This window comes from Apteryx mantelli, chromosome 4 (genome assembly GCF_036417845.1).
Source record: "Apteryx mantelli isolate bAptMan1 chromosome 4, bAptMan1.hap1, whole genome shotgun sequence".
In the NCBI taxonomy this organism is placed as follows: Eukaryota; Metazoa; Chordata; class Aves; order Apterygiformes; family Apterygidae; genus Apteryx; species Apteryx mantelli.
In genome coordinates, this window is record NC_089981.1 from 78,304,426 (window position 1) to 78,330,348 (window position 25,923).

General features: G+C 37.6%; 1 protein-coding gene across 9 annotated transcripts in view; it reads right to left on the minus strand.

Annotated features, from left to right (window-relative positions):
* Positions 1 to 25,923, minus strand: part of CDC42BPB (CDC42 binding protein kinase beta) — a 96,050-nt gene that overhangs the window by 52,346 nt on the left and 17,781 nt on the right. For 8 of the 9 annotated variants that reach the window (XM_067295015.1, XM_067295012.1, XM_067295011.1 and 5 more), the window contains exons 2-3: positions 13,508 to 13,599; positions 1,467 to 1,550 (exon numbers count right to left, since the gene is read on the minus strand). In XM_067295015.1, coding sequence (XP_067151116.1) covers positions 1,467 to 1,550; positions 13,508 to 13,599 — 176 coding nt within the window. Of the gene's footprint in view, positions 1 to 1,466; positions 1,551 to 13,507; positions 13,600 to 17,740; positions 17,801 to 25,923 lie in introns of those variants that run through there. The other variant, XM_067295016.1, reaches the window with a different exon arrangement.

Genomic DNA, 25,923 nt, shown 5'->3' on the forward strand with positions numbered 1-25,923 from the left:
AAAGAGGACTAAACTGGACTGCTATTTGTCCCAAGTGTGAACTGGGAGAACTATTGGTCATTATAGCTCTTTCCTGGTAGATACACCCCTCTTCTACCTCTTGCTTGCCTGAGGGTCTAAAAGGAGTTAGTCACATAATGTGAAGATGATACTTCCTAATCACCTCTCTTATCAAGACATCTGTCTGTGAAAAAGTTACAGCCATTTAGTGAAGTCATTTAATTAAATCACTTTAGAAAATGACTGAAGTAAGCCAGCATAGTTGTATCTTTATTACAATTTGAAAACCTCCCAAAGTCATATTGATTTAAACTAATTCTATACTGATCAGTGAAGTAATATGAGTGAAATCTGTGTAGAAATGGCACCGAATTTCCCCACATAGGCAAAGCCTTATTACAAAACCAGTGGTTCAGCACAGCCAAGAGTGTGAATCCTCCTGACAGCTCAAAGAACAGTAGAGTAGCAGTGGCTGCCTCTGCTTGTAAAGAAGAGTGAGGACTGATGGACAGTGTGACTAAATCAGGCAAATGCAGTGGTGAAGAGGGGCTTAGCAAGAGGCAAGAGATTTATTCATGGGAAAAGAGGTGGAACTGACTTACTGAAAGGGAAGGGAGAGACTAGAGAGGGTGGGGGGTGGTGCCAGGAAGGAGAAAAGAGTAGGACAGGGATGGGTCAGTAGGCTTAGTCTGCAGCAAGACATTAGCCTTTGTTTCTTACTACTACTGCTACAAATATTGATGCAGCACATGTATCTTCCCCTCAAGCCCGTTGCTCATTTAACTGTTGATTTTTGTAATAATAAACTTGCCTTGACTTAGGTTTTTCTTCTATAGTGCAAGAGAAGATATTCTCAGTTGGTTCTTTAAAAGCTGCCTTTCCTAATATGTGAAGTACCCATTATGCATTTACAGTACATCTCCTTTCATAAGGTTTCAAAAGGTACGGATGTACCATACCTTTTTATTTTATTTATTTTTTGAAAAAACAGACTTACCTTCTTAATTCATTTTGTTTTACAATCTCAATCTGTGGTTCCAAAGTGTTTATAGTTTTATCAGTTATATAAAGCCTGTTACAAACTGTAGGATGCACAACTCCTTAATACATGCTTTCTGAATCTTTTCATAATGTTGTATGCAGCTGTGAATGTCATAGTAGCACCAGTCTCAGCTTTCATGTAGTTTTTAACTTGCCTTTATTGTAAACAAAAATCTGGCCAATAAATTCAGGGTAAGAACTAGGGCATACTGTCTGGTAAATGAATATACAGTAATGTTGAGAACAACAGATGCCTGGAAGGGACTGTCAGACTTGATTGCATTAAAACAGCTTAAGAAAAAGAAGAAAAAAGAATGAAGCTCCTGTTCTTATGAAATAATTCTTCTTAATCTGGAAAAGCTTCAATGAAATTTTCCTAATATCATTTTAAAAATCCTCTGCATTAGGAGAGCCATATTACTTACCTCTGCCCTTTTAAGCATCTCCCACTTATTTAGAATTTTCATTGCATAAATGCGTTCTGTACACTTCATTTTAACAACTGCAACCTGAAATAATAAGATATCTTTGTTTAGCAAAAGCATGGTCAGAGAAATTTAATATTTTAACAGCTTAATACTCCAACATTATTAATAAAAATCAGTCACTAAGCAGTCATCAGCAATCAACATACATATTGATAAACTACAACTTGATTCTTTGTTCCTTCTACATTGCTCCTCCATTACTACAAGGTACTGGATGCACAACACACCATGTGTGGTCAACTGTTCATGATCAAGTACATGGGGGCTGATACAGGAAGAGTATGAAGCTTTTCATATGAAGATGCGTAGTAAAGCTGCATTGTTTGCCAAGAACAAGCAATGTTTGTACACCATGCCTTCAACCAGTGAAGCAACATTTAAAAGGGAAGCCTGAGAAAACAAGCAAGGCTGCTGTCAACAGAAATACACTACATTTGACTAATTTATTTTACATTTTAGGTTTCAGAAGCTTGAACAGTATTTTCAAATTAAGGTCCTTTTGTGTACTGCATGCAGATATTAAATACTGTTTCTGCTTCTGTTTAATTTACTTATTCACCACTCTGCTTGAAGTATTTTACCATGCATCCTATGTATTAGACTTGCTTAAACTGGTCTATTACAAACAGTAGTCATGCATATAGCTGTACAGTAGAAGAAAAACAGAAGAATACAAAAGCTTCAGGGCTTAGACTGTAAAGGAATGCGAAGACTATATTTTGACACCAAGGCTTGTATTCTCCAAGACCAAAACTAATTCTTCTTGTGCTACAGTCATCATTACCACAAACTTAATTTACATTAGGAATCCTACAGTTGGCAGAGAAAAGTGGGAATCATAACTAGGACAGCAACATCTTCACCAGATTATACAGCGAGCTTGTTTCTATTTCAGAAGTATAAAACTGACCAATCTCATCAGCTTTCATTGCTTCTAGCAGTGCTCTGTATAGCAGTGGGAAAAGTAACAGGTATCACATCATGCTCACCTCTTCTGTTGCTCAAAAACCCATATCATGTATAGGGGATTCAGAAGATACAGCAATTCTGTGATGCTGACTAGACAACAAGGTTGGGATAGTGCATCAAGCAGAACAACCCAATGCAGTCAGAAGCCCTGAGGAGGCAAGAGGGGAACACAGAACCACCTTGCAAGTAAAGAAGCTCCAGATGGGGGGCAGAGGGGAGACTGCTCCTCCAGTAACACAAGAATCAACTTCAGACACATCACTCTGCAGACTTGCACCTAAGCCCCCCACCACTCAGCGCATGAAGCTCCACTCAGCAGTCACACAGTGGATGAGCTACAGCTAGTGCACTACCTGCACAGAGTTATGTAATGGAAGCATATCTTAGGACAAGGACCAGCAGGTGCCTGCCACAGGAAAGACATGAGAATTTAGCTTCAAATGCAGCTGGGGAAAAATACAGCTTACAGAAGGATTCTTCTTAATGCTATGTAGAATATCCACAACTACATTACATCTCAGTCTCTCCTAGTAATGAGCATCTCCCATAGACACTGCTCATGCTATGGAGGGAGGATGAGTAAAATGAGGAAGTCTCAGCTGAGGTTCTTTAGGCACATATGAAACTGTTGGACACTGACCTTTAGTAACGGTTTAAAATGCTCAGCTTTTCTCCTAGCTTTGTCATCGCCTTATAGTTAAAATCTATCGTTAAAAACTCTCCTTGCATACTCTCTTAATTGAATCATTTGCCTGGTACAGCTGAAGGTACATTTGAAGTTAAACTGTGCATTAAAAAGTTTGTAAAACTCCAAGATGCTGACATTACCCTCTATGTGTTTTAAATTTTACTTCACATAGAACATGATCATTCTGGAAATGCCCCAATTTCCACTCATGGAAAAGATCAGAACAGAAAATGATTAACTGCTGCAAAAGAACTGAAGCTCTGGGGCAGAGGCAATTTACAAGTTTAGCTTTGCTAGCCCTGAAGTAGCAACATTCAAGTTTCACTATACCACAATCCCAGCATCGCTCAGCCATTTAAGTACAAATATAGCATGCAAATGAGAACACAGATATGCATCAATTACACTTTATCTAAGGCCATCACTGTCAGAAAGCACTGCGGGGTTGCGGAAGTTTAAAAATTGAAGGGTGCTCAACTGTTAAGGTGTGATGTGAGCCTGGCATCGTGGAGGACACACACAGTTGAGAAGCTGTGTAAACATTAAAATAGAAAGGAGTAAACGAGAACAGGCCTGGGGGGGGGGGGGGGAGCCAGATCTGCAGTACCTAGCCTTAGTTAGCATTTCCCCAACTACAGCTGTTTATATTATTCCTGCTATTCTGTTCAATAGAAAGGCCTAATTAAAATGCCCAATTTAAACTTTCTGGAGGAAGAGAATTGTTTCCTGTGGAAGAAAAAGTGGACTCAGTAGTCAAATCTCATATTTTCACTCTAAATAGTTATCAAATTATTGCATCAGTAAACATGCTGGTACTACAGTTGAAAGGGGGGAGAGTGGGACAGCTTCTTATAGGAGCATAAACATTCATGTGACCAGGCAGCAGAATGGATAATTACCCAAATCCAAACAGGAATAAGTAGCAAGTATTTTTTACAGGGAAAGAAACCTGAAGGGGGAAGTAGATGCCTCACGAAAGTAGCAGAATTTTGTCCTGTCTTGACCTCATTCCCTAATCCAGTTTAATCATTTACCAATTTTTTTTTTTAAAAGGAAAAAAAAAAAATCCTAAAACCCCCATTGATGTCTGAACTGAACCAGAGAAGAACACACCAAGTTATGGCTTGATAAACTCAGTACTATTATAAGCAAGAATTTTGTAGCAATATTGATTAAAAAAAACTACATCCTTTGTTTCATAAAGTATTTCTGCATTTACCCAAGTTAGCTTTCTTTTAGTTTGTTCATCAAGGGGCAATATTTCTAAGTTTACATCCCTCACACAATTTTTTGGTTGCTTCAGAGATACTGTATTACCAATATTTGTTTTTTCTTATTTTAATATTAATTCCTCTTTCTCTGGCATACTTAAAATTCGACTAAAAAGCATGCTGACCACTTTGTAAGAGCAAACAAAAACCTCTTATCTGCAATTGTGGCAAACATGCAAGATGTTGAATTTTAAATACGACGACTGCTGCAGTAGCACAAACAAAGACACCATCTCTACTAGCATAAGAAAAGTTTTGAGTTGGTGTTCAAAGGTGCTCCAAAGGCAACAGATTCGTACATTACTACAGATGCTTACTTTAAGAACAAAAAATGTTGCTCGTCTTCTACAAAGGTTTAAAAATTTTACAGGCCAAACAAGTGTTCGTGTCATGCATAGACTGTAAAAGACTAGGATTAATTTTGATTCTTATTCTTCATTTCTAGGGCTACTGCAACATACATTATAATAGAACTTGAAGGGGAAAAATAAGGATAAAGAAAGGAAAGAATAATAAAAACAAAACTTAGAACAAATTTCTTTGCCTGTATAGACACATAGCATCTACTTTTTTTTTTTTTTTTTTTTTTTTTTTTGCAATTCACATCCTTCCATCTCTCCTTTTCAAGAAGACATACCAGAGCTATGAAATATAAAGAGAAAGGCAATAACAGAGGTATCAAACAGCTTCGGTATAAGACTAAATAACCTAAGATATCCAAGCCTGGAAGAGATAACAGATATGATAGGCATACAAAAATATGAATGTCTTGGAGAAGATCAATAGAGAACAATTACTTGCTGTTTCTCACAACACAGAAATTGAAGACCATCAAATGAAGCAAAAAAGTAGCAAGTTTAAAGAAAGTATTTCCCCCCCCCTCCACAGTTTTGGAAGTCTGCCACAGGCTGTTGTGGACACTTAAGTAAGCATTCGGAAAGTATTTAAGTACATGCTTAATACATGTGTAATACACATAGCAGGTGTCTTGGAAGCTACTGAACGTGGAACTACAGCTGTGGTTAGGTGTCAATAAGCCCTTGGTCCCTGGAGGCTGGGAAAGTACAACTCTGCTCTGTCCTTGGATTCTCTTCCTACACATCTCTACCTGGCCAAAGGGATGGGCTACCGGCTAAGTCATCCAAGTACCTTTGACACAGGTGTCAAAAACAGCTGTTTTGGGTCAAATTAAGACACAAAGCTTATCTAACTGACATCTCACTGTGCTAGCATGGAATGGAGAATCAGGATTTCTAAATACTGAACAATATTGGAGTGGTTTGGTAGAGAGATTCAGGTGATTCTGCTTTACTGAGGAAGTCTGAAAACTCCAATGAGGAAAAGCTGCAGAGAGCAGGTTGGCTGTCCTCCTGCAACCCTCATTCAAGCAAGCCCATACAGGTATAAGCTGTCACCAGCTGATTTGATTACCATCATTGTAACTCTTCATGCCCTCAAGATTCATAGCAATAAAGACACTGCAATAAAGATGTTTCCTCAAGGACATCAGAAAGCCTAATGAATCCTATGGCCTACACTTTAACCAACTTAAGCCATATTTATGTCAAGAAATGTGAGAACAGGCATTGAAGCATAAGTGAGAGCCAACTGTGATACTACATGCCACAACAGCCTATCAAATTTGTATTACTTCTGCCATCCGTTTTCTTACAATGTTTTTTGCCTCAAACAAAGCTTCACTTATACTGCAATAAAATAAAGATTGAAACAATACAGCTAAAACAGTATTTTTAGACTTTGGCAAGAGCTAATACTTTGCTTATTGAATTATTTCATAAAAGTCTTTTGCTGCAGTTTCATCCTCAAAAACCATTTGATATTGACATTTAGGGCTGCAATGTGCAAAGCTATCCTAGGCCAAGTTCCACCTTTTCTTATGCCCCAATAAAATTTATAGGGTGTGAATCTGAGCCAAATCAGGCTGAATAAACATGACAGAACTTTTCTGCTGCACTCTGCCCCTTTGAGTGGCATGACCATGAAGCAAAAAATCAAATCACAATGTTTTTTTTAAATAATGTAAACCATAAACCTGGTGTAAGTAAGTGCAAAAAACCCATTTAAATGAAAGACAAGGTTTCCAGAAAACAATGAACATCAATAACAAAAAGACTTCCTTCTAAGAATCTTATGAATTATTTGATGTTCAACTTATTGGAAACCATGTTGGCGCTAATTTCAATGCAAAGATAAAAAAGTTACCTACCATTCTATTTATGCTCACACCATGTTAAACTTCCAGCAAACACTTTGTCCTCAAGCACTGGACTTTCAGAAATAAGGTGAAACTCAAATACAAAACAAAGTTATCTGCTAAAAAAGGAGATAATGGACCCAAACACATAGTTGGTAATCCTCATGAAATCAGCCATGAAATCAGCTAAATAGTAACAAGTAGTCAAGAAAAAGGCAAATATGATTCTGAAATTCATAGGCAGATACACACCAGCAGGGACAGGTAAACATTACTGCCTTGTAGAAATATAACCTCATTGGGAACACCACACACTTAAAGGCACATAAGAGAGAGAAGCTCAGTCTGGAGTAGGTAGAAAGGAGGACTATTTAGATGATCAAGGAACTAAAGAGCATCTCATATTAAAGGGAAAATAGAAGAGCTTTGCTTGTTCAAAATAGAAAAAATGAAAATGAGAAGTGGATATGATTGCTATCTACAAATAAAACTGGAAGGAAGGACAACAGCAATAAGGATGGAAAAAAGATCTGCTTAGGTTAATGGACAATGAAATTACATGGATAAAATGGTGCAAAATCACCGTGAATTAACCTTCAGCAGGAATTTAGAATGGCTTTAGACATTTGAGCAGAGATTTTACACAAGCCTTTCAACTAGAAGAGATAGAATGTCATTTCAGATGTAAGCAATTTATCTGTAGTGTCTTATTACCAAATTCATAATTGAATATTATAGTCATTTTCCCCAGCTAACGCTTCTATTATATGCCATTTTCACACTACTCTCTGCTTCATCCTATTGATATTTTGGATATTGACTACTGAAAAAGCACTGCAGAAACTGCTTTATCCTCCTGATACTCTTGGATATGAAAAGTCTTTGATATACAGCTCATTAGTTAACAGTTTTAATACTGCATCTTGGAGAAAAACTGGTCTGGATGGCTTTATCTTTTTATGTCTATTTTACATTTCAAATGAGCAAGTAACTCTGGTTGCTCCTTGGTAGTGTTCACATTGGTAGTGTTCATATGAACACTACCAAGGATGATACAATATTCCATAGTGCACATTTCCAAAGCAAAATAATTTTTTGAACATGAAACGTGGATCTTCATGTTGTGCAAATAAGAAATCATTTACCAGTGCTAGCCAGAAAGGTTCTGCAAAGCAAAAATCAAGGCCCTGAATAACACCTAAGCTATTCCTTAGCAATCAGTGGGACTGCACAGACAAATGACTGGTCTTGCAGTGGCACTACAATGAATTGTCTATTCAGCTTCTTACAACCCGCCTGTCACCATAGTAACTTAATACTTCCACACAAACAGCAACAGAGCTGGTGAGGACTAAGAGAGCAACAATCTCCTCTCAAGCATTTTCAAAACAAAACAGGTTCTTTCTTCATCCCTTGGACATTTTTGTGAAGGGTATATTGTGGAAAAGCATAGCTAAATAAATATTTTTTCTGCATCATATTCTGAACACTCTCTTAACTCCTAATAGCTGATGAAGACTGTTATGCATCACCTCCAATAGTCATGAATGCTGCTAACCTACAATTTAGGAAGACACAATTCCTGTCGGGTACCTAATACCAATTATTCTGAACAGGAGACTGAAATCCTTTAATGCAGTCTGTAGGTTCACCGTGTCCCAGCTTAATTTCTAGATGTATATAGAAATACAAACATTACAGTCAGTACCATAATGCTATGATTACAACAGGGTAAGGGCAGAGACAGCACTGGATCCTACTGCCAAACATGACTGTCAACAGGAAGTTTAGTCTTTGCATATTCACTTTTGAATCTGAGTTCTTAGTCAAAATATTACTCATTAGGAACCATATTATTTATCAGAAACACACTGGATCATTCCTATTCTCTCAACCATTATTTTATTTCCTTCTGGAAACATATTTTTACATACAGACTTCTACATGTCTTGATTCCAGCTAAGACCTTGACTAAGCATGGTGAATACAGGTGACAAGTACTGTTATTAAGCAGTAAACAAATCAAGTCTGAACCTCAACAATACTTATATGAAAAGGTATTTTTAATCCATCAATAGGAGAAATACTTGGGTAGGGCACCTTATTAAGAACTTGAGTTATTTTTGTGCTAAGCAAGGCAAAAACGTTCCACCCTTCCGTTGCAACCACAGTAAGTGTTGCTCATTCAAAAAAAATCCTTAGTAATAAACAAGGGAAGGAAAACAATTGTTTCAGTCGCATATTGCCATATTTCCAGGAGGTATCAGCCACTTTATACAATCCAAGTTCAGAAACAATGTACATCTTGAGACAGTTCTTCCTTCAACAATTGCTCTTTAGACTGCCATTCACACATATTGAAACAAGCTTACTTCATGCCATGTGCCTAAATGGCCCTTTACACAAAATACGGAAGAGTGATCTTAAAGACTCACAAGTACATTACTGAGAGGTCAGATGAAGCTTGCAAAGCAACAAGTATTTTGAGCCTGAGAGCCCCCATACACAGGATCCTTCTCCTACCCCTCTCACCATACTCCAGCGCTAGCTCTCCCAGCTTCCTTGGCAGGCAGAGGCAAACAAGCAGCACAAAAAAAGCACTTCTCAGGAAGTTTCTCAGGCAGGCAAAATCCCACCAAGCCCAATTTTTAAGGGCATTATTTCTTTTCCAGTAATAGTCCACAGTGTTTCTAAAAGAAGAGAGTAGTCAGCCACATGCAAATTTCAAGTCACAAGGTATTTTCCATTGTGTCCTTCCATTCGTTTTGTTAATATTTTATTAATATTTATTTTTTATTGTATCATTTTATTAATAGGAATCAGAATTAAGATTGCAGAAAACAATTTAGCTCTGATTTTTTTCCAGAGGTTTTTTTCTTTTTTTTAATTCCACATGGACACTGGCCCTCTGTGCATGAGCTCTCTGCCTACATGACCCCCAAGAAGAAAGACTCAAAGTAATGTGGGGCATTCATGATAATGTAACACCCAACTGGATAACTCCGGTAAAGACACCTCAGGAGATGGGGAGGAATGAGGAGCAGTTTATGCTTCTGACAGCTAACATTTCAAACTATATTCCACTGTAGCCATCGTTCATGCTACACTCAAGGGACTTTTCAAACTTTTCCTGTAACTATGAAATTTCTGAAAAAAATAAATGAGATTCTCAAGCCAGTGACTCCAGGAGTCAGAGCCTTAAAAAGTAGCTGCCTTAGTTTACGAGAAAAGGAGAATTGTGTGTTTTGGCAGGTGGCTAGAGAAGAAATCTCTAGGTTCTGAAACTAGACTTTTTTCATATTAGCATAATAATGAGAACTTTAAAAATATTTTTTTCTCTTGCTTTCCCAGTTCTCCCTTGTTATATGAACTTTCACCCACGTGGTTTTGGATTACCAGTTTGTTTTTTCTCATAATGCTGGACAAAAAGTGTAAAGAACCAGGTTGAGTTCTGCTGGTTTGAAAGGAGAAAGAAAGAAAAATGCACCAATAGTAAAAGATAAGTACTGGCAATTATATAAATCTGCCTTAAATTAGATACTGCTTTTGCAGTTGTGTTCATAAGGCCACATTCACACAAAGTCTCAATCCACTCTCTGGTCAAAGACCATGTTTCTCTGGCTTGTGTGTTATGTGGCAAAATCAATTTCTGATCCTGACTGATAATTATACCTCTATTTTGTGTAAGCTCTCTTTCTTCAAAGCTACTGATTTATGCAAATGTTCTTTGGTAAGACTAAAGCCCCTGAGGTTCTCCAAAAAGTCTAAAGTAGTTAAACTGTGGATATAGCTACTTTAGACATTCAGGAGAATGGAATGTAGTTTTCATCCTTTTTGAAGTCTGGCTTGTTTAGCTGTTCAGCTTTTTAATTTAAACTACTTAATTCTAATAAGAATATAGTTAGCTTAATTCTGATTAAATTCTTTATGCATTCTAAAAAGTATTTTTTCTTAAACTTATTTTTAGCAAATAGTTGTTTTATCAACAGCAAAAGCACTTTATGAATAAACATCAGAATCCCATCAACTAATTTGTAATACAGTTCCTATATATGTATGGATGTACTAAGGAGAAAATAGTTACAGATCCCCCATTCAGTCTTCTGAAGTGTCGCTTTACAAACGTCAGATGCCATAAGATCAGAACCCCCATTAGAAACTAGATTTTATTTATTTATGGAATTTCAACTTTCACATAATTACTATTTATAATGCCTATAATATTAGGCATTTACATCAGTATAGTATATACAAAGGTCAAAAGATCAATTCATAAGTGACAAACAAAATATTCTCTGCAAGAGGGATTAAGGTATAATGAACTTAAATCAGCAATTCCTGCATAATTTAAACTGTTCAAGCTGCTACAACTATAAACTAAATCCTTCAAGTAAAAGAGGAACAAGACAATGCAACATTGACAGACAAATACCACCACCACCTTTGTGAGCGCTCATAGGTCTAACAGAGGAATGAAATAAGACCCTTGCTTATTTCACTCTGTTTTTTCAGAAAACCATTCACAGGAAAAATCAAAGATGCACCCATAAGTTTAGCCAACTTTCAAACCAAATTAACACGTAGCAAGCAGGGACATTCTGTTCAAAACTGTGCTACTGCTCCGAATCAAAAAAATAATGTAAACGTAGATAGCTATGTGTTACTCTGTCTTGATTCTCTAGGACCCTTTATATACTCATAAACCTCTCTGCTCACACCTCTTTTCTAGACATAATTTGTAGCTTTCAACCCTTCCTTGGTCTTATCAAAGTCTTTTCCCATTTCTGTTTTTTCCTGCTGAACTCTTTGCAGTAACTCTTCTCTCTAAAAGCAGTTTTCAAATAATATATTCCAGTTAAAAACAAGTACTTAAGTGAAATGCATCAGTGAACTGATTCTGATGCAGTATTTCCACTACCCTAAGATAACACTTCCTTTTTTGTAAAAGTGTTGCAACTCAAGGTCAACACACACTAAAAACTGAACTTTTGTCTTACAGGTCAAGAAGTTACTATCAGTCTGGGCTTTTTACTTAAAAGGCTCAAGTTCTCTAAATAGCTATGCCCACTATAACTACATGTAAACTTCATGTTACCTCATGAGATCGTTAGAGTATAGAACAGAGGAAGAGGCAGGTGTTCTTGAAATATTAATTTCTCTCTTTTTTAGGTGTCCGCTTTCCTCAAAAGCGGTGACTGAAACAGCTTAAAATTATTTGAATCTGAAGGTATTCATCCACTACCAAAAACACACAAACATCTATATATCACTACTTTCTGAACCCAAGTTGAGTACAGTCCTAGCATTTTCCTAGCTCAGTTTCTGGTCTGACTGCAATACCAAGAGGAAAACAACCTTTTCTCCTGAATAACATGCGGCACTTCAAGACACACAACTCTCCGATGGCGAATAGCCCTCCATAAGAACACGGCTTTGCAACTCCTCTACTCAGGCCTGCAGTAACACGAACGGGGAACCAACGTCTGAGAAGGACACCAATCCATCCAATATGCTAAGTTCCAGGGTTCATACCTGTTGCAGCAAGTTTCTGCATGAGCTTATTTCCAATATGGGACAGGGTCTTCAGCCTACACATTAGCAACAATAACATCAGTAGGAATACCACTCTGCACATGTGTAAGCATGCTCTCCTCCCCCTATTTCTGTTCAGTTCTGCACAAAATTCTGTCCAGGGAGCAGAGCTGATCTTCCCATGTCCGGTTTCTGAATATCCAGCAACCACGATGAATGAGCTCTGTTACATAATCAAACCCTCTGGGAAACAGTTTGACATGTCCAGGACACACCATGCTTGGAATGAAAGCCCTGTGCAGCCCAGTCATGTCTGTGGAGATGACAACAGATCAAGGTAAGGAAGCCCAGCCTTAGATAGTGGCAGCAGAGGTTGTAACCAAGTGCTAATGGGGCCAAGTGAGCCATTAGCAGCTGCCACGATATTTGACTTTAGCATGGTACTACTTAAAAGAAGCTTCCAGAAAGAAGTCTGAGTTTTTTACTTCTAGAAATTCTCCACTTAATCACGTCTTTTGCTGACAGCTATGGCTTCAGTTACGTTGACTTAAGTGCTGAAAGAGTTGTCTTTGAGGTTCTCCAGAAGTCTCAAGTATCCTATGCCTACTAGAGGGGGCACGTTCATAAACGTTTTTGCCAGTGGCAAGGCCTATCGGATTTCTGTGACTGATGAGACTTTCATTAAGCATGTTAAGAAGTAAAGCTTCAGTCCAGGGTCCTAAGACTGGTGAGTCCTCAAAACACAAGGCGTTCCTATCATCCCAACATGATTCAACTTGCTGTCCAAAAGACAGATCCAGCAGCCTTTGATCTTCAAAGATGACAGGCAACAGCCTTTGAGGCAGCCAAATGCCTCTTTCTGCATTACCAGATTGTTACAGAGACAGGCAGATGGGTGGAGCAGCCTCTGCGTTCCTACCATAGAAACAGCCCAGTTCTGTGTTAAATTATAGCAGCACAGAAGAGTACATATGGCAAGTGGGAGAAGAGATCCCAAATTCAGCTGTACAGCTGCTAGGTGGGACCACCCTAGTCATATACATATTGAAAAAGCACTTGTTTTGCTAGTCTGAAGTCAGAATTAGCCAGTCACAGAAATGGCAGAACTAGATATTAGATACCCTCCTCCAAAGGGCCTTTAGTAGTACTTAGGTAGTATGCTAGTATACCACATTTGGAAGTATTATAACACATCTGTGTGAATCTTTTGTCTTTAGGACAAGCACATGTCAACTGCAGCAAGAAATCAGAGGCAGAAATAACAAAAACTACATTACTACAATTGACAGCAAAAATATCTTACCTCACCAAATGCACCTCTTCCAATCACTTTTATAATTTCAAAGTCATCTCGATGAAGTTGCATTTCCTTTACCAATTTTGTAAATGGTCTCGCTGTTTAAAAAAATAATAAAAAAGGAAAATTCAATTATGAATGGAAATATTGTAAATGAAGAGAATTCATAAACCAGAGGTCAAAGGTACTTATAGCATAGCCAGTTCACTTTTCAAATAGTATTAGAGTACAAAGAAAAACGATAATTAAACTATTCAATTAACACTTAGAATTAAAAAAAGAAAAAATGGTTCTTATGAATACTCAAGGTTTTGCTTATGACTGTAGAAATTACTAGTTCAACCTTCTGTTATCAGTTAGATTATTTGGCATATTTATCCACCACCAAGAAGTGTCTATGGGCCACAGTCCAAGTACTGTACTGGAGATTATACAGCCAAACTGTCTTTTAAATTCTTAGAACTGCAACCAAGGAGGGCTGTACACAAGGTAAGGAAAAACAGGTAGAGGAATAAGCCGAAGGTCCTCTATTTTGTGATCTTACAGATACGAGCTATAGATTCCATTACAGTTCACCCTAATACATCGATGGTCAGTCTCAACTTGTGGCCTGGCCATCGGCCTTGTTCCCATCAAGCAAAGATGAGCAAAGCAAGCTTTTAGAAGGATTTTTTTTTTCTTTAGGGTTTCATGGGTCAGTGAAGTACCATGTGAGTTGGAGAGAACTTATTCACTATCAGTAATCCCTAAAGAAAATTCACACTATTCCTTAGCCACTAGAATTTTCTTCTTAAGCAGGGTCCAGCTTCACCTTTTATTATTTCAGCTAGTACCAGCTAAAGTTTTAACAACCCAGTCTCAGGATATAGCGCTGTCTACTCAAGAGCAATGAAAAAATTTCTACAAGATCTGTGGCTAATTCAAAATTTTTGCTCTGAACTATCCTTTCCATTGGAATTAAGCAACATTGGCAAGATCTCAGAACCAATATTGAAGTGCTGCAGCCTAAAAGGTAATCAGTAACTAACCTATACTTGTTTTGTTATAGCGGTCTCACTGGACTTGAGACGCTTCTCAGAATATCTGGAGGATAAATTTCACTACATCTGCAGGTCCCACTTATTTTCTCCTCTCCAGTCCCCATTCAGAATATTTTATTTCTAGCACGTTACATTTTGAGGATTAGTGTTTAAATACAATATTTGTTACAATTTACTATTTATTCTGATTATGAAGACCAAATCAATTAGGAGGAAACACTGGTGCAAACATGACACCTACATTTCTAACAAAGCCACCCCCCCATCACCAAAACCCCTCTTCTCCATCTTATCACAAACATTAGCAGACTTAAGAGATTGGAAGTTTTTATAACATATGTAGTTTTATTCAGTTGTACCTGGAAAAACATCACACAATCACTACTTGTGATTCAGCCCAGACTCCCATTTTACCTCCCCTTGTACTACGATATAAACTAGTAAGTTATAAGCCAAACAGAATTCCTATAAGAGGGAGTCACTGCCTTGACAATAGATTTCAGAGGCAAACAACAAACGAAACCTTACAAACACACAGCAGATACAGAAGTCTGAACTGAAGATTACAGTCTCCAGTGGGAAATCTAATAAAAAAAGTCTGAAAAACTCAGAAGAAAAAAAACCAAACAGCCAATAAAATGAAGAATTATCCATACTGAAGAGTAGCCATGCTTCTTGTTTGTACTTGGGAGAAGTGTTACTAAAAAGGCTTTATCCATAAATAATACCCCTTCAGTCTTGATGGTTTTCTGTCTCTCCAAAGCATGAAATCTAAGAATGAGAAATCCCATTTGCTATTAGGATTCCCCACTTCTATTGAGCAGAAATACCTTCCACAGGGGACCACTGAGACTATCAAAAAAAAACCAAAAAAACCCCACACCCTCAGCTGGTATGAGCTAGCTAAATTTCAGTTTCTAACAAATTTAACCAGCAACATCAATTCAAATCAGACATCTATACCAGTAAATATCACTATGGATATATATTAGTTATTTTGCAAGGCTCTTCTGCCTCCTTCCACTCCCATCAAACCAGGAAGAGATTGAGGAAATAGAACTACAGATAAAGAATAATTTTAAAAGTTCTGTTACCAAGTTATGGATTGTTACTACAGAATGAGTATCATTAGACTAAGTTTGCACAACACCAGGTTCTGGTGCCGTTAAAACTCAGAGGGGGGAAAAATGACACCCAATTGTCTTCTTTCTGGGGGATGATAATCTGAGAACCAGACTATTGATTAAAAAAAGTTATTCAAGTTTAGCAGTAATTCAAATCAGTAAACAGAGTACCAAAATAATTGGTTAAATAATTATTAAAAACTGTCAGTATAAATTGATTGAAAGCAACTTTCAAAGCAGGAAGACAAACTTATACAAGTATAAGCTGTCCTGTACATTAAAAAAAAAAGAAAACTTATTTCTTGCATTTTTATTATTTTGTCAACCGGTCATGCTGTTCTTATTTTCCAGTTTTCCTTACTCTGAAGTGCATTAAGCTTCATCTTGCTAGAAATTAGGATTTGGTTTAGAAATCCATTAAACTGTATCAAAGCAAGTGAAATCAATTAGTTTAATATACTAAAAGATAATAAATAGTTTAATTATTATCAAGCATAATATGTATCTAAAGCTGAGTAAATAGAAGAAATAGTGTCTGTAGAGAAGAGGATTAATTCTATCTATCCAGGAATTGTATACTTCAAGATGTTAGGATTAGCAGACTTCATCCTCTTGAGTACCATTTCAATTCAAAAACCTGCAAGAGTCCTAGGCTGGTCTTGCCTTTTCATCTCGTCAGTTTATGTACTACATATCAACATGAATTACTTCAACACGTGTAAATGAAAAATGTATTTCCTCCTAAAAGGAAGTTACCATTTTTACAAGCTATTTGTGCACTTAAACACTGGCTTCTAGTATTTGGCAAGTGTTGGTGTTCAGAAGCGCAGCAACTTCAGTGGTATGACTCTTGGAAAGGTTAGCAGCAAACATGAATGTTTGAATATAAAGAAAAATATGAAATTGGCTAGGACTTCCACTGAAATGGACAAATTCAGTTTTTTTTTTTTTCCAAAGCATGTAAGGATTCTTAAAAAGTAAATAAAGTTTGAAAATAGGACCTAAAATTCGCAGAATCTCATTATCAGAGACTAAAATAGAGGTTATGCAACATATCATAGCACAGAGGTGGCAACAAACCAGCAAATCTCTTAAACTGGTACTTTACAGACATTTGGGGGTAGAATGTTGTATATATCATTATGTAGCCTACTGCTTTTAAGTATTGGATTGCACAATTTTTACCTCTTAACTTAAATCAAAAAATACTTCCAATTTGCTTTCCTGCTCCCCCACGAGACTGTAGTCATTCCGTTATGCTCAACCATCTAATATCCAGGTTAGCAGCATACGCACAACTGGGAAAATTGAGCGAGCAGAAACTTGCTCCAAAAGGTATGACAGACCTACACTCGTCATGTTTGCCAGAATGATGCCAACTGATATACCCACTACTATATAATTAGTAAAGAGCACCAGCTTTTCCCTTCACACACAATCAAGCACTGATAAAAGGAAATAAAGCATATCACTATTTTACAAACCAAGAACCCAAACCAAAATTCTCTCCATTTACTGGTAAGTTAATTATACTTTACTGATTAGTTTTGAGTCTAAATATTAAAGGCAAGACTTATGATTTGGAGTTAATGTAAGACTTAATGAAAACATTTCATCCAAGAAAAAAAAAAGAAAAAGGACCATTAACTGTACTGGGGATTTTGTTGGCAGTAATTACTGAATTTTGTTATATATACACTGTTGTCAGGGTAACATTATCTGTGAGGAACTGCCAGAGTTTGTTTATTCATGACTCTGAAGTTCTAACCAGAATTTGGGATAGGCATTCTATGTGCAGTATGCTTGTATACATCACTTCGTCCTCTCCCTCATGCTGTTTTTGCATTATTGCACTTACTATTGTTTGGAAGGAGGGGGTTTTCCACAAGGCCATGCAGGGCGGGGTGGGGGGAACTCATTTTAAGGAGCCAAGAAATGCATGCTTTCAAGAATATAACGTAAACCAGTAAAAATCTATGTTTTGATCAATATTTGTAAAGGGAAGCGAAATGCCAACATATATATTTTTTTTCAATGTAAACCAGAGTATGTATGAAAGAAAATTCTCCACCTACAAACAAATTATTTTCCAGTCACATTCTCTTCTTCCCCAATAGATTGGACTAGGCTGTTTTATCTGCACAGAAAGAAATTGTAAGATTTGAATTACTTGAAAACATGATTTGAAGCCCAGACATAAGTATACAGGTTTGTGATTTAGGCTTCTTAGAAGGTGCATCTGCACTGCAGTAAATTTGTATTACGCCACCTGATCAAAGACATTTGAAGATGGAGCTGTTTCAGAATGACCAAACACTGCAGGAAACACCAGCAGAGATTATCTGAACAGCCAGGCCTGGCAGACCAGGCACTCGCTTTGCACTGCTGTCCTAGGAATGGGCACAACCTGGCCTCTCTGGCAAGCTAAGAAGCAAATGTAAAAATTCCTCTCATTTCTTAAAGCAGGTTCAGGGAAGGATAGCAGTATTGTCAACCTTGTATGAAAAATAATGCAACACTTTTCCCCAAACTGGAATGTGGTTAGAGAGAGAGAGAGAGAGAGAGAGAGAGAGAGAGAGAGAGAAGTGTAGAGGTACATTATGGATTTTTACTTTCTTTCCAGATTCTGAATGATTCAATTTATATTTCTAACTTTCCTCTCTACAATCACAAAAGCTATAAACTTGATGGCATGGTGGACAAAAGACTACTGCTGGGTTTATGATGCTAGCTGCTGCTGCAACGGTGGAGTAGCCCAGTGGCTCTAATTTGAGGAAGGATAGGACCCCTGAATATTTTGCTAGGCAGTGCATGGTTCCAGAAGTTAGAGCCACAAAAATCACTAAGTAGAAGCTGCCAGATATTCAGGAACATCTGATGCTTTATATCATCAGCAGCTTCAAGTTTAAAGTAAATGTGACAACTATAACAGCAGTACAAAGAATCATAAGGCAATTCAGTCAATACTGGTTTCAGACCAGGTTACTCATGATTTTGTCCAGGCAGGTCTTGAAAACCTTCAAGGATGCAAATTCCACAACCTCTCTGGACAACCTGATCATATACTTGACTGCCCTGAATCAGACAGTTTCACAGTTCAGAATTGTTCTTGTACCTGATTTGGGTTTTAAGTCATTATATAACAAGATGATAACATTCAGGAAGATCTACCTAGAAGATAATTTCAAGCTTTTTGTTACAGAGGAATTCATCTGCCACCACACTGCCTTTAACCACTCACTTCCTTTTCAAAAAGTTATGGTAGGAAAGTATGCGAATTGCAAAATATTAACATCAAAGAAAATAAAAAGTGACAGATAATCATCTGCAGAGCCATACTCCCACCAGGCACATCCAATATTTTATTTTTGAGATGCTTTTTTCTCTTTGTAGGAAGAACATGAAAGAGAATGGAGCTTTAGCATTTCCCTAACCATTTTTCATAACTTACATTCTAGAAATCAAGTAACTTGTTTGCCCTTTGTGCACTCTTTTCAAAGAAACAGCATTCCTGTGATATTGCTACTAAAACAGTAGGCTGACAGGTTTAACAAGTTAGTGCTTGTATACATGTCTTGAGATACCCACACCCAGGTAGCCCCAACCAGCTTACTAGGGCTGATAAATACCTGTTACAACCCACACTTTTGAGTTTTAAAGTACAGTCCTCTCTCTACTTGACTGTGAAATTTTCACCCCTTGGTATTTTAGAAATGTAAATTTTTGTTATTCTTGCATCCTTTGTTGACTCCAATCTTATTTTTTTTTCCAATTATAGACCCTTGCCTCCCTTTTCCTGTGCTAGCTGGTTTCCTCTTTTCGTCCACTGTGTAGTTTTTTGGGTTTTTTTTTTAATCCTGGTTTCCTAGGGAAATAAGGGATGTACAATCCTGCTTGGCAATCTGAGTCCATTCCTTCTTCACAGCAACTTCTGATCCCAGCAAGACCTTTCATCTCCTTTGTCAAATTTCACTGAGGTTGTCCAAAGACACCAAGTTCCTATAAGTTCCATAAAAACTGACAGTGAATAGGAAAGTCACACCCACAGTATCATCTCCACTAAGGCAAAGGCTACAGCAGAAATATAGCAGTCACCTGCTTAGCTGGACAATCAGCATGTACCAAGCTGCAAACCAGACATATGTTGTTAGAGCTGTGGTGTAAAATTTCTGCTATTTATAGACTGGGGTGTTCTCTGACATGTTTTCTATTGCTTGTTTCACTTCATCCCTGCTCTTGCTCCCTTATTTATAATGCATATTATATACACATACCTACACTTCATTTATTCTGTCTCCCTCTTACTCAATGATCTGATCCTTCACCATTTTATCCAGCACCCATTAGACAAATAAATTCAGTGGTCCAAGACTTAGTGCTTCTAATTATCATTACAACGAACACAAGCTCCACTGGATTAAAACTGAAGAACTCAACCATTGCGAAGAGCTTATAATCCATGCAGAACAGCCTGCTTAGATAGGAGAAAGTGATTCACACTCTGCTGAGTTACCTCTATAACCTGAACAAGGTTACCAAGTTTTACAGTTCCTGGGTAATCAGTACTTGATAATTTCAAGACAACCTCTTCTAACATAAGATGTTATTTATGTTGACTGAAATGCCAGTAAAAACAGACATATCCACTAATAAAACACCAAAAATGTCTCAATCTTCCTGAGACTGACTGCCAGCATTTTCCATGAGAGTTAATAATAAAATAGCAAAGAGAATAAGTTTATTATGAAATTTAAGATTGTATTATGAAAGAAACGATATTTAAACACTTTTTTCTTAAGTTCCTTTGTGAAAGTAGCACACAAAAGTCACATCCACTTGCAGTTATGATTATGGAGTTTGGTTTGTTTAATGAAAGTCTTCTGTCATATGTAAAATAAATCACCTGACCACTTTCAATCAGATGTCTTGTTGGCATTTAATAGAATTGAGTTTGGATAAGATTAGGATTATATAATTATATGTGAAATCCTCATAACGATTTAAATGGATAAAGCAGTCATTACTTTTGTTCAGAAACCAAGGCTGGGAGCTTACAGCTTCTGCATTTTGCTTCAGGAGTGGCTTTATCAGTAGCAGAAGGACTAATACCTGCATTTAGAATTTGTATACTAGTTTATACTAGTTTGGAATGACAATTTATGTGAAAATTTTCTTACCGTGTAAAAAGGTATTGACATTGGAAAAGGCTTTGAAGAAGAAGAAAAAAAAAAAGCAGTTCTGGTGGTGATCTTACCATCATCACTAAGATTTGCTGGCAGAAGAGCAGAGTATTTACCTTGAAACATCATCTGTGTTCACTGTTAATCACTAAGCACACTTTTTGTGCAGCAAGCCCTAAATGCAAGTACTACATAGAAGGAATTTATCTGCAGCAATATGCTATCATTTGCCAGCTTGTTGATGAATGATACCATCGAACACTAATAGCTGGCTAACTGCCTGACTAGCCCATTCACTGTCTTTCATGCTTACAATGAAAAGATACCAAAGATGATGCTCAAGATTTGTACAGACATGTACTGAAGAACACACAGATGGTTCTAAGTAGTCCAAGTGACAAACATGCATTACCATTTTAACTCCTGCCAAAGCAATCTTGCTTCTCTTTGAGAACTAGACAGCAACAGAGTTCCAACATGCAAAAGAGGAAATAAGCATTGGTTTATATACGCAAGAACAAATACCAAATGATTATCTGCTATACTTTCATACATAGGACTGTAATTTACTTATGAAAAAATAATGGTCAGGTAAAATATAACCAACAAGCAAGTCAGACCTAAATGTAATGGCATACACTAATGCTAGGATGTACGCAAGTACCACGGAGGGGAAACGTACATGTGAGATTTAACAGCTGAAGCAGCTGACTGCTCAATATCTCATCTTCATGTTGTGCTACTCTCATGGAAGGATCCATAATTGAAGAATGTACACCTTGGTCTCGAAAACCAATTCAGGTGTTTGTTGTTGTTGCTGTTGTTTTTAAATACCAAACTTTATTTTGGAAGATGGAATCATTAGTATTAAGACTGAAGAAAAATGTGATTGTGACTTGCATTTAATCTGGGAAACCTAGAAATGACTTAACATACACAAGCTTGATGCACCTTCACAACACCTAACCCTTTGGCACACAGACAGACCTTTTTACACAGGATGACACATTCCAAACAAGAAAACCTGCACCTCTGAGTATTAACCGGGGCATTTCAAAAACCACTTAGTAGTCTGAGATTAAGTCCTACTCCAACTCTCCCAGGAGAATTAACAAAGCTCCTAGAGAAGTCATGTTTCTGACTGCAGTCTGTGGTTCAGTCTTTCATATCTGCTTCAAACTTGCCACAATTCTTTGGAAGAAGGGAAGCTGCACTGCCTTTCTAACCTTCCCCTAAGGTTCACAGCTCCTTCAACAGACTGAGTACCAATCATGGGTTCACTGGTAGTCATTCAGCCTCTTCAGTCTTAGAGGCTCCACTATCTGTTGTTCAGAAACTCTGTAATGCCTGCAAGTCATGATTTTCTGAAGAGTCCCAAATATCAGGTCTTGGTTCACATTTGGATTTCATAAGGTTTTCAAAATGGTATTTTCGTTCCTCTTCAGCATCACTGAGAGATACTAAGAAAAGATTACTATTTCACCGCAAAGAATCTTCTCTGTTCTTAAACAACTGTTGCTATCCAATGTCCTGTTAAGTCTCCTTCAATCCTTTTTTCTTCATGGGAACCAGACCCAGCCCAGAAAAACACACACACATCAAGTCACATATGGGCTTTTTGAATCAGACATTTCCTCTGGGACTAAATCTCTGACATCTCAGACACCTGAGACAAATGAAAGGGGAGTTACTCAACCACTTTAAGCCAGCAAATCCACTCTGCTGATGAAGGAGTTGGTCTCACTTCCCTGTTCTTTTACACCACTGCTCCTTTCTATTGTCCAGATCATCATTAATGTCCATGAGGTATGTCAAACCAGGAAACATTTCCAGGCAAAAACTAACTTGTCTACCCCATCCCCCCCCACCAAGTCATTCCCTCAACCTGACTCACACACAGCTGCAGAGTACTTGTCCTAGTCCAAGGCAGGCAGCAGGAAGCGGCTGGAGAAACTCAAGTGGATCTGTCTCTGATTAGGGTGCACAGGGAACTACTGCAGGGTTCATTTCTAGCCAACCTAAAGCACATTTGAACAGGATCTTCTGAGGTACATGTCAAAGCATCATAGAGAAATAGACAGCAACAAACACCACGCAATAAAATCTCTGCTAAACGTAGCTTTATTCTTTTTTGGGTAACTGAATTTTTCTGTCTAGGGCCAGATCTCGCAGGTGCTGGAGAGATCATTCAAACCACAGCAAAGGGAGATCACATATTCAAGCACATCAATAATGGAAATAGTTTCATGCCTCTACATGAATCACTAGTTCCAAACAGTAAAATTTAAATGATTCAATCTCTTTCATTCCATAACAGAGTTGTAAATATTGCTAGAATTCAGATTTTACAACATGATGAATGATCTAAAAAGCAGAATTAAGAATTTTTGTACACTAGTTCTGAGGATTATGACTGCTCAAAAAATGACATTTTCACTCATTTTTCAGATGATTTCAAACCAAAGATTAAGAAAACTTCAAATCTGAGCTCACCCAAATTTCAACGGCTATAACATAGGTATAAACCTAAACATCATCATACCCAGCATCTGTTGCACATCTTACTAAGAAATAAAACAATTTCAGTCTGATACCATACTGTGCTGATATAAGTTTACACTACAGTTGCATTAATTAAGAAACTACCACAACATCAATGGGCAAAGTTCCAGTTTTCTGACTGCAAGATTTATTTCATCTTAAAAGTAAAGCCTATCAAGACAAGTAGCATAACCATTTCATCAATTATTTACAATAAACCAAATACCTTCCGTTTTGTCCAGATACATGCAAGATGCAGTTGCTCTCTCAAGAGACTGAAAGCTTAGTATATCATTAGGTAACAGAAAAATTTATATTTTACATTGGTACTATATCAGCATGCCTCCTCCTTTATTTTAAATGTTGAAGTTTTCTGTTCATAAACTCTGCTTGACACTCCCCCCCCGCCCCGACACACACACTCTCCTGGTGACAGGAGAGAAATCCAGTTTATGAGGTACCACTTTTCTTTGACTATACATTTAGAATGAATTAGAGATATAGTTCAATGAAACAGCTAAAGCAATCTAATAGATCACTGCAACCAGAGGGGCAGCTTCACAGACCCACTCTCTCCCTTGCAACAGCTGTAACAAATTTAGCTGGTCTCACCTCACTGATCCGATTCGCTCACTAAACTAGAAGAAAGCTAACCCACCAAAAAACAAAGCAATTATCTTTTTGCAGTTTAGCAAATTGAATCATATCACTGAAGGGTCAGAGGGACAGCCACACCAGCACAAGGGAGAAAGGCAGAAAGGCAAATGCATTCTTTCTGCAGTGGCACTGATCTTAAATAGCACTGTCCACAGAGGCAAACAGTCAGTACAAGGACTCCCCAGTAGTTTAGTTGACACAAACTCAGCCTGCCTTGGTGCCGACTCCTGAGCAGCTGTACAGTAAATGGGGTAAGGGAGCTGATGGAGTCAAATGAGAATTACTTTTTTTTTTTTTTGATACTTTTGTTCTCATACAAAGCAACACCACAAACTGGGAAATAAAAAAAATCGAGGAGACAGGGCCTTAGATCAGCTTACAGTGCTGCAGAACCGTACCTGGTATTTTGTTTGCTGTCTCAAGCCTGCAACACTACACATATAAACATCCTGAATTGTTTTTCAGTTTGATGAGTTCCAGTAGCAATGACTATGTTAAATACAGGTGTGGCATATCTTTCTGTTCACTTCCTTTTAAATAGCAGCATATAGCAGGACATTTTCTATGGCATTACACACCAGTTTCAGAACTTCCTTAGAGCTCCAGATCTAATTAAAAGGTCAATGAAAGTCAAACTTCTGTCTCAGGAAAAGGCCACAACAACATGTGACAAGCAATTACTGTAACCGGGGATTGGAATATTTGGTGTAGCTGAAGTTGTTCAAAAACACAGAAGAGGAGGAACTCTCCAAATCTACTGAACATATTATCAAGTCTGGTTCTAAAATTTGCGTTACACATTTTTAGTGAAAGGCTCAGAGTGTCCTTTTTATTATTAATTTCACTTCTTCAGCTCCATTTCACCTAATCCCATAGCCCAACACTCCCTCTCTAGAAGAGGAGCTCTAGAACCAAAGCCATTCTCATTCTGAAGCAGAAGCATTAAGTATTTAAACTCAACCAAATTATAATGACCGGTCTGGTTGCATTGCGACATCAGACCCAGGCTCTCTACCTTGCTCTGCTGCCTCCCATGCCTCTGGCTGAAGCGCTGAAGAGGAAGACCATTTACAGCAGTGCTATTGTTCACTGAATTGAAGTGCTAAAAGTCATTACCAGCACAACACCAAGAGGCAAGCAGGGCATAAGTAGCAGGAGGAAGCAGTCCCCATGGTCATCCAACGGTGAGGGGTGAAACCCGGGGTTTCAGAGCACTTGGGGGCAAGGGAATCTCCTGACGCTTGCTCAGAGAGGTTGTAAAGAAGAAAGTGGAAAGGGGAAGAGGAAAATCTCTTAGACTTTCAAGACATGATGCAAACTTTATCTGGATCTGCAAGTCTGACACACCATTCTTATACAACGTTCAGTGACACAGGATACAACTTCATCAAACAAGCCGGACAAACAAGCAGACAGTATTGACAGTTTAAATAGCACATAACTTGGAAAGAACAACATGCTTTTATTTCACTATGCTACTTTTCCTTCATGTTCAACTCTGATTCAGCACATTTCAAAACTGGCCTATATCTACACCCCCACTTTCCAAAAACTACTGTTGAATTTTAAATTGAAAAAGGAAAGTCTAATGTTGCAGGGAAAAGAAGTCTACTAGAAATCTACAGGGAGATCCCAAATCTTGCCTTAGATGTAGATTTCTAGAGATGGAGTTAAACTGTGGTACATGTACTGCTAGCAGTACAGGAAATTTTTTAATAAAACTCACGGCCAAAACAAAGCCAAAAAAATGTCACTAGTAAGAAATAAACCCAGAAGTTTGCAAAATTCTGTTTTAGTGTTGCTTATTTAAGTTACCAGTCTGCTAAAAAGCTTCAACTAATTATTCTAAAATTTCAAGCTGACCTACTTCATAATTTCTA